The 8446-nt window shown below is 38.4% G+C and overlaps 1 protein-coding gene across 3 annotated transcripts in view; it reads left to right on the top strand.

Moving 5' to 3' along the window:
- Window positions 1–7750, top strand: part of LOC111862622 (39S ribosomal protein L18, mitochondrial) — an 11847-nt gene extending 4097 nt beyond the window's left edge. For 2 of the 3 annotated variants that reach the window (XM_023848250.2, XM_023848166.2), the window contains exons 2-6: window positions 1663–1788; window positions 2085–2297; window positions 3306–3419; window positions 5447–5558; window positions 7043–7750. In XM_023848250.2, the coding sequence (XP_023704018.1) occupies window positions 1754–1788; window positions 2085–2297; window positions 3306–3419; window positions 5447–5552 (468 nt within the window). In that variant the 5' untranslated portion in view covers window positions 1663–1753 and the 3' untranslated portion in view covers window positions 5553–5558; window positions 7043–7750. The remainder of the gene's footprint in view (window positions 1–1662; window positions 1789–2084; window positions 2298–3305; window positions 3420–5446; window positions 5559–7042) is intronic. The other variant, XM_023848341.2, reaches the window with a different exon arrangement.
- The last annotated feature ends 696 nt before the right edge of the window (window positions 7751–8446 follow it).

Below are 8446 nucleotides of genomic sequence, written 5' to 3'. Positions count from 1 at the left end.
CCGGATACGGCCCGCGGGCCGCCAGTTGGCCATCGCTGATCTAGACAGTCGGCTGACAGATGGTAAGGTTGTCATCCTTACGTGCCATCAGCTCTTTACTCCCCAGGAAAATTATTTAGTTAATTCCCGGTACTCATTTCTGTTAGATAGTATAAAATAGGTGTCCTCATATCATGGACTGATAGTGGAGGTGACTGAAGAGGAAGTGAGGATTTCATTTGACAGTTATCACATCAACATTGATAAGGATCTAAAGATACACTATATCTCCCAGTACACTGTATCAAGAATGCTGATATGAGTATCAGTTGTGAGCTCATTAATGCAGTATATAAACATGTGGATGTTAGTTGCACAGTATACACAGACAAACTTCGGTTTGAAGAATTGAGGACTAAGAGTGTAGCACCAACAATGTTACTGCTTGCAACACCCACACCGCACCCCCTCTTCTTATTAGAGTCAGAGTCAGAGTTACTTTACGACTGGCGGTTTACCGCCAATCAGTTCATCTTGGCATCAGGCCCCTTGAGGCCCACAACCAGAGATTTTTTCCCCCCCCGAACGAGCTCTTGCAGTAATAGTCCTTATGTAACAACCTCTCTAACGAGAACATGGGTTTGTCTTTTATAAATACACTTGATCTCTCATCAAGTATATATTTCACACATATAACATGTTATTGAAAATTCTTCCTTTTGCAGTACACACACATCCTCTGTCAGTACAGGCTTTACAGAGCAGGTCATGCCTAACTTGCATATCTTATGCTACAACAACAACTTAGTCATTTGAACAGTCGTAAGCTTGACCACCGCCAAGTTTAAGCCTCTTATGTTTTCTATCTCTAGCTTCACCTTGTCCTATACCACGAACATGTTCACTCTCATGATTTTGTATGACTCCTGCTTGTCATCTGCACAATTTTGTTATATAATCTTATACATACAAAAAGTTGAAAGCTGGTTACTTGCCGTTACTAAGCAATGATACTTGCATTGTCACTGTAGCGTTTGCTTGATTGTGGGCATTTGCCACACCTGCATGAACACCAAGTTGATGGCAGTCCTCTGTGTTGCCACCATTGCTAGCAGAACCATTTGAAAGGGAAAATATATTCAAAGTGTGTTGTGCATTGTAAGTTTCTTCATAAAGTTGAACAGTCATTAAGAAATGTTGATCTGTCTGTGGTAGACGGTTTGTTTGAATTGGCACATAAACTACTGCTTGTGCCACAACTACCGCCAAGCACTAATCTATAGTAATTCCCCACCCACCATACTTCCTTGATCTTGCAGTGTGTGATCTTTACAGTTTTCTCCAGACAAAGGACTAGTTGAAGAGTTGGATTGTGGTCTCCTGTATTTTGACATTGGTTACTAACATTTATGAGGAACCTGCTGTCTCTCCTTCTAGAACTGCCAATCAAAATTGAGTAGAAGCTGTACCTTGACAATGGAGACAACAGATTCATCCAAAATATTCATAGCCACATACTAGATTGCATGGTGTCGTATCCCGGAAGATTACAGTGTATGTCTGTGCTGCTGTACAAGCCTGAAATCTCATAAAGCTGACATAAGAGGGCCATATTATTGATGATGTGGAGTTTAAGTGGCTTTGAAGATGACATTGCAGGAGGTTGAATGTGATTGCTTCCAGAAATGTTTTGAAGAACTGTTGAAGACAGACAACAATGTTAAACTGCCAATTGTCAGTACTTTGAAGGCATCTGAGGCTAAGGATTTCAGTTATGGGTCCTGTCCCAAAACTTTCTAAGGTTACCATGTATGTAAAAGTTAAGATTGATCAGTTGTAATGGTTACACTGATTGTATGAACCATCTTCAAGATATTTTCATCAACACTTAGATGTTTTTGCAGAGAAATAGCAAACTTTATATCTCTTAGTAATTTGCTGGTTCTGTTTACTAAATAGATTTAAGTTTTTAAGTCTGTAGGCACTAACATTTGTTTATCTAATAGGACAACTATAGTGATGTATGAATTAAAAGTTCTGGATCCCTTTCCAGACATGTATAAGCAAATTTAAGATTCTGAAGTAATTTTCTTCTTCTTTTAAAGCATGGCATCCATTACATCTTTTATGGCCCGGAAAGCTGAAATTCCTTTCAAGACTTCATTTCTCTCTGTAGCAAGCATGACAACTGGCATTTTGCGTAATGAAGCATGCTCAGAATTTTACAACCGAAACCCAAGAAATTTGGAAAGATTGCGAATTGCTTACAAACCCATTGGCTATCACTTGGAAGCTCCAGGACGAGAATTTTGGCATAAGTATGTATGCAAGGTGGTAACCATTGTTTCACTTATTTAACATGTTATAAATACGTATTGGACATTATCCATCATCTTGTTTTTGTCTAAAAAAACAGTTTATTTTTAAAAGCACAGTGTTTCAGAGACTGGATTCTGTCTCCATCTTCAGGTAAAACCTACTCAGTTGGGCCCAATCGATAGAGCTAGTCCCTATCCAGAGATAGGTTTTGTCTGAAGACGGAGACAGAATCCTGTCTTCAAAATATGTTAAAAAAAAAAAGCAGAAAGTATTTAGATAAAAACAAGACAGTGGATAATGTCCAAAAACATAATATTTGATAATTCTGATATGACACTTGAGATAATAAGGGGAAAATATGCAGAAAGTGGAGCAGTTCCACAGATAGTTGCAAAAATGATGTAGTAAGTATAATTGATCCCTTAAGTCTCCTTTGATTATTTCAGAATAAGGAAAGTAGGCTAAAAACCAGCATTATAGGTGTCACAGGGTTTATAAGCTCTGTTTTTCTCCATGAGATGCAAAATGTAAAAAAGCAGCCAAACTACTCTTTATGTTGTGTTGTTTTTTGACCATGAATTATCATTCTAAAAATCACTGACTTCACTGACAATATAACACATTATCCCATCAGATTATTTTCATATTCTGTGAATTTATGTGACTCATAGTAAAGATCAAGTTGATGGTGATGTTCCACGTTGGCATGGGATTAATCATAACTGTAACAATGACAGTTATGTTTATACCAGCAATTAAACAATTTTTATGTAAGCAGCATCTGCATGACATTAATGTAATTAACCACTGTGTTTGTGATGAAGGGTAGAAATTTGGCTTGAGGTTAAAGTAATGTTGTACCATTTTTCCTGTCAAGAAACAAAACGTTGTTTGTGATCTCCATCTTGACTTGAGCTTGTTCCTCCTGAACTTAAAGTGTTTATGTGAGAAATGTTGCAGAGGCCTTCAAATTGTTTTTCTTGCTAACACTGTATGATTTTCTTCAGGTTGCTATTGGAACAAAGCTCACGTCATGTGACTGCAAAAATAGTACATCATTCAGGACTAGAAGTCATAACTGCTTCAACAAAAGAGTGGGCGCTCAAGAAATTCCTTTACAGGTAATATGTTTATACACAGAAGTACTTAGAGGCACAAGGTAGTNATGAGTGAATTGTCTAGAAAATGTTGGAGCCTGAACTTCTCATAATCATATGAGCCTCCACAGCTTATTACAGGAATAGCTTTACCCCCCCCACACACACACACAAACACACACACACACAGATGAACTGTGAAATGCCTTTAGATCTAACTGCCACAGTCCTAAATAAGATCGGGGAAGAAATTATGATACCTACGTTCAGTAAAGACTAGCATAAGTTATAGGTTACTAATTATGTAACAGACATCTATGTACTATGTTTCCAAGTAACAGAGGTTTACACTTCTTGAAGGTTCTTAAACATTACATGAGAATTTTAAACCACTGTCATGTTTGCAATTATTAACACAAAACTTTTCATGCAGAATTTGTAGGTATGTATATTCATATTCATATTTAATGTGCCTTCCAGAGATCTATGTACATAGATATAGAATCTGCCAACATTTATACTAGTTAACAAAATAATAATAAGATATTTAATCTTACAATATAAATCTGACTGGGCATCACAAAGTATGAAACATACATATGCGTCTGTGATAGGCCACATACGTATAATGTATCACCTGAGAGTAGTGACAGAGGTAAAATGGTTGCATCATATTCAGAGTTCTGCAGTCACAACAAAATGTAGGAGTCTGCATTAAATGCTATGCTTCATTCATTCATCAGTAAACTGTCAGACGACAGGTCCACAGTCTCTTCCAAAACAGTTCCTCCACTTAATGCAATCTAGAGCTTTCTCCTTCAAATGAGAATATCCTCTTCTGTCCCCAAGGTCATCCAGCATCTTCTTACGTCTTCTTCATCTTCTGATCACTTCTATCCACCCCTCTATCTTTCCTTCAATAACTTATTTTTAGAAGGCAGTTACTGCGTAAGATATGACCCATCCAATTAGCCTTCTGTTTTCTTATTTTGTGTAGGGCTTATAGGATGTTAAAATCATAGTGTTGTTGAAATGGTAACACTGTTTCAACATACAGCAGTTATATGCAGTCTGCACACATGCATCATTTAAGCATATAGTGAAAACACAGTCACATTTTCAAAAAGGTCTCTGTAATCCTTTTGTCAGCCTGAGGTGGGATATTTTACTTATATGAAGATGTGGAAATACAGTGAAATTCCATATTCAGTGAACAGTATTTCTGGTCCCAGCTGAAGAACAATCTGAATAATTAATTTTCTATGTTAACGAGTTTGTGTTCAATAAATAAGTTGCAATTGAGATAAGAAAATCTTTACCTTCCAGAACTTATACCTCAGTTGTGTTTAAAAACAACAATCAGTATTATCATTTTATGCCTACCAGAAATTATTGCACAACCGCAGTTTTTGGCAAGTGATATCACATATTGACATCAAAACCATGATGCTTGTGGGATCATAATTGCTTTGATTCTCAGCTGAGACTGTTCCAGTGTTTATTGCTTATGTCATTAATGTTAGAAATTAATTTATTATTGATTATGTAATTATTTATTAACGAAGAAACAGTTTCTTTAACTTCACATGTAAAAAGTTATTTTTATCATAATTATATACAATAAGTCTTATTAGAAGATGAACAGCATTTCCTTTCCTAATTTAAACACTGTTAACTTAATGTAACTATGGGCTACAGGCTGCATGGCTGGGGTTCACATCCTGGCAGGGGCAAGATTTTTCTCATAAATGGCATCCAGACCAACTCTAGGGCCCACCCACACTCCTGTCCAATGGGTACTTGTTTCTGTTTCCCCAGGAATAAAGCAGGAGTGGCGTGAAGCTGACCACTCACCTCCATCTAGTGCACAGGTCAAGAATGGTAAAGTTATAGCTTCACTCCCTCGTACATCTTCATGGTGTGATGCTTAATTAAACAGAAGGACAGCTTCAAATTTACCTTGGTTGTGTGAATATTGAGTATTTCATTTTATGTGTCTGGGCACTGGAAATGTTTGTGGCTTATTGTATAGATGCTTCTTCTATTGCCAGCACTAATGACACATCTGCTTATATCAACCTTGGACGGGTGCTTGCTCAGAGATGCTTGGAATCTGGGATTTCAGAAGTTCGCTGTGACCTGAAGCCTCATCCATGAGGGAAGGTTAGCTGGATCAGTTCCATATGTAGCTACAGAGAAATTTCTTTGGAATATTTTGATGGGGACATTGAATTCTGAATACTTCTCTAGGAAGTCATTATATTCTATGAGGAAATGGAGGAGCATTTTCAAGGCACATTAATATTGATCATGAGTGACATTTACTGTAACTCAGGAACATGCCTCAGCACACTGGTTTCACTTTGTTACTCTGAAGTTTCAGCAACCAGGGAAAATGAAACTCAGTTTGCTGAAAGAGTGCTAATGATTTCACACTACTGATACCCACTTAAAACAAATTAAAAACCACCCTTAATTCAGTGATTTCCAAACTATAATTGTGCCTGTCAGCTTACCAAACAAATAGTTCATCATGCCTCCCTTCTTAACTTTGTGTGTGTCTGTGTAGAATAGGTGTTTAATTTTTAAAATCAACATATTCAAAGTTTTCATCAATTAATAATATGGAAGTATGCCATCTTCTGGGATGTGGCGCCATGTAAATATTGTATAAACTGATGTTTCAGAGGAACATATGAGCTCTAATTCAGGGTAGAAGAAAGAAAGAAAAAAATCTGAGCAGGTGGCTGCAGACTGAGTGACCAGTTGAGGAACAGGAAGGGAGGGAGAGTAGTCCATGTGGGAANCATGTGTATCCATGTAGATCTGGCGTCATGTTCTGGAGGTCTCTTGAGAGAGCAGATGAGAGGCTTCCATTGTTTTCTGAGACAAAAATTCACCTCTCTGTTCATACTGTTGGGATGGAGCTCAATCTCAATGGCCTCACTAACAAGGCAATCCATGTATTGGGTCTTGGTATCGAGGATGGAGGTATTGTGAAACTGAATGCGGTGTCCTAAATGGACGCTGTGTTCAGCCACAGCTGACTTGTCTGGATGTTCAAGATGTATGTGCCACTGATGCTCCTTCAAACTCATGTCCACAGAATGGCCTGTCTGCCCAATGTAGACCTTGCCACACACACACAGAGGATTCTGTATACACCCGGTGTCCTTAGACCCAGGTTATCTTTGACCAGATGGAGGAAACTAGATGATTTCTTGGGAGGCAGGGCCACTGATTTGATGTTGTGCCANGTGTCCTAAATGGACGCTGTGTTCAGCCACAGCTGACTTGTCTGGATGTTCAAGATGTATGTGACACTGATGCTCCTTCAAACTCATGTCCACAGAATGGCCTGTCTGCCCAATGTAGACCTTGCCACACACACACACAGAGGATTCCGTATACACCCGGTGTCCTTAGACCCAGGTTATCTTTGACCAGATGAAGGAAACTAGATAATTTCTTGGGAGGCAGGCCCACTGATTTGATGTTGTGCCGAGACAGCACTCTGCTGATTCTGTTTATCTTATATGGCCGATTGCATTAGTTTTATGAAAACTTCAGGTCTTACATTTGTTACAATTGTTTTGGCAGATTGATACACAATGGAATATCAATCTGTATGTTTTATCTTTTGTCAGGTTGAAGCATTTATTTCCTGTGTGGAAGAAGGTGGTGTGACATTGTCGGAACCCCCCAGGTTCTATCCTCATCGACCTTATGACCAGTATCGCCCTGAAAAACCATGGGAAGTTTTAGAATAATTCAGTTTTAAAGTATGTAACTTTCAACGTGTGTCCTAGTTGTTTGGTAAGAAGATGTCCATTTGTACCATTAATATCAAAGGAAAACAAGGGTTTGAATTACAGAATTTCAAGAACATATCAGCTCTGTAATGCAGGAGCTGTACTTCAGAGATGAACAGAACTATACAGTTGAAATCCCCAAGTCTGAAGCAAATGGAAGGAACTTGTGAAGACTGTGAATTCAGGGGGTGGAGAGAAAAGCGGATGTTGGGCTTCTTTATGAAGGATATCTTGACCATTGGACTCTTTAATGAGTGTGTGTGCGTGCGTGCATAAAGGCTTTCCCTGTAACAGGCCTTGAAGGCCCATAAAGTTGTGAGACATCAAGACTCCCACATTTTCTGTAGACAATTGGCGCACACTTGACAGTGCACCATCTACTTATGTTATTACTGGACCAGTTATGGCCGATGGATTTTTAATTATATATATATATAGGATTTTCATACTTAATCCATCATACACACATTTGTACATGAAATCTCTCTTTAGGCTGTATTGAATCATGGTCATTATTATTAAATGGGAAGAATAATTGTGAAATTTTACTTTATTCTGATATTTAAATGAAAATATTACTGAACTTAGTACCAGATGTTATATGTAGTAGTGTGTTTTTATTTTCATTAATGGAGCTTCATCTGGGATTGGGATTGATGACACAGTTTATTGCTCACTTTGATACAACATGTGACTACACCGTACATTGCACTATTACACACACACACACTACTCATAGTGTCCACAGTCACATCTTCACTAGCCATTGCTTGGTAGTGGCTTCCAACAGTGGACATTCCCCTTCCTCTGGCTGCTGAACTGGCCCAAGACTCAGCTGCTAGATTCTAACAGCAACAGCTCACAATGACTGAACCCTGGCAGTTCTCTGACTGTAACTGCTTATTAGTTCCAGTTCATGTCTCTCTCAACCCTCATACACAAACTAATGTAAAACAGTAAAACATGTAATTTTCAAGTATGAATTGCAACAGACGGAGATTGCCCAAAGACAAGACAGACCTGGCGACAAATCTCATGAAGTGGAGTAGAAGTGATGAAACAAATGAAAGGGAAGGTTATGTGACAGAATAATCTCCAGTTCCATCCTGCTAGGGGTGTACAGTGTTTACAGTGTTTTTATGTTGCATTTTGCGGCTGTTTTCTCTCTCTCTCTCTGGAGGGGGAGACAAGTCAGTACTACTACCATTGTTACTGGGGTTGTACTATTGTTTACGGGAC

The sequence above is a fragment of the Cryptotermes secundus genome, unplaced genomic scaffold (genome assembly GCF_002891405.2).
Source record: "Cryptotermes secundus unplaced genomic scaffold, Csec_1.0 scaffold1894, whole genome shotgun sequence".
Classification (NCBI taxonomy): domain Eukaryota; kingdom Metazoa; phylum Arthropoda; class Insecta; order Blattodea; family Kalotermitidae; genus Cryptotermes; species Cryptotermes secundus.
This window is presented reverse-complemented; position numbering and strand designations above follow the sequence as displayed.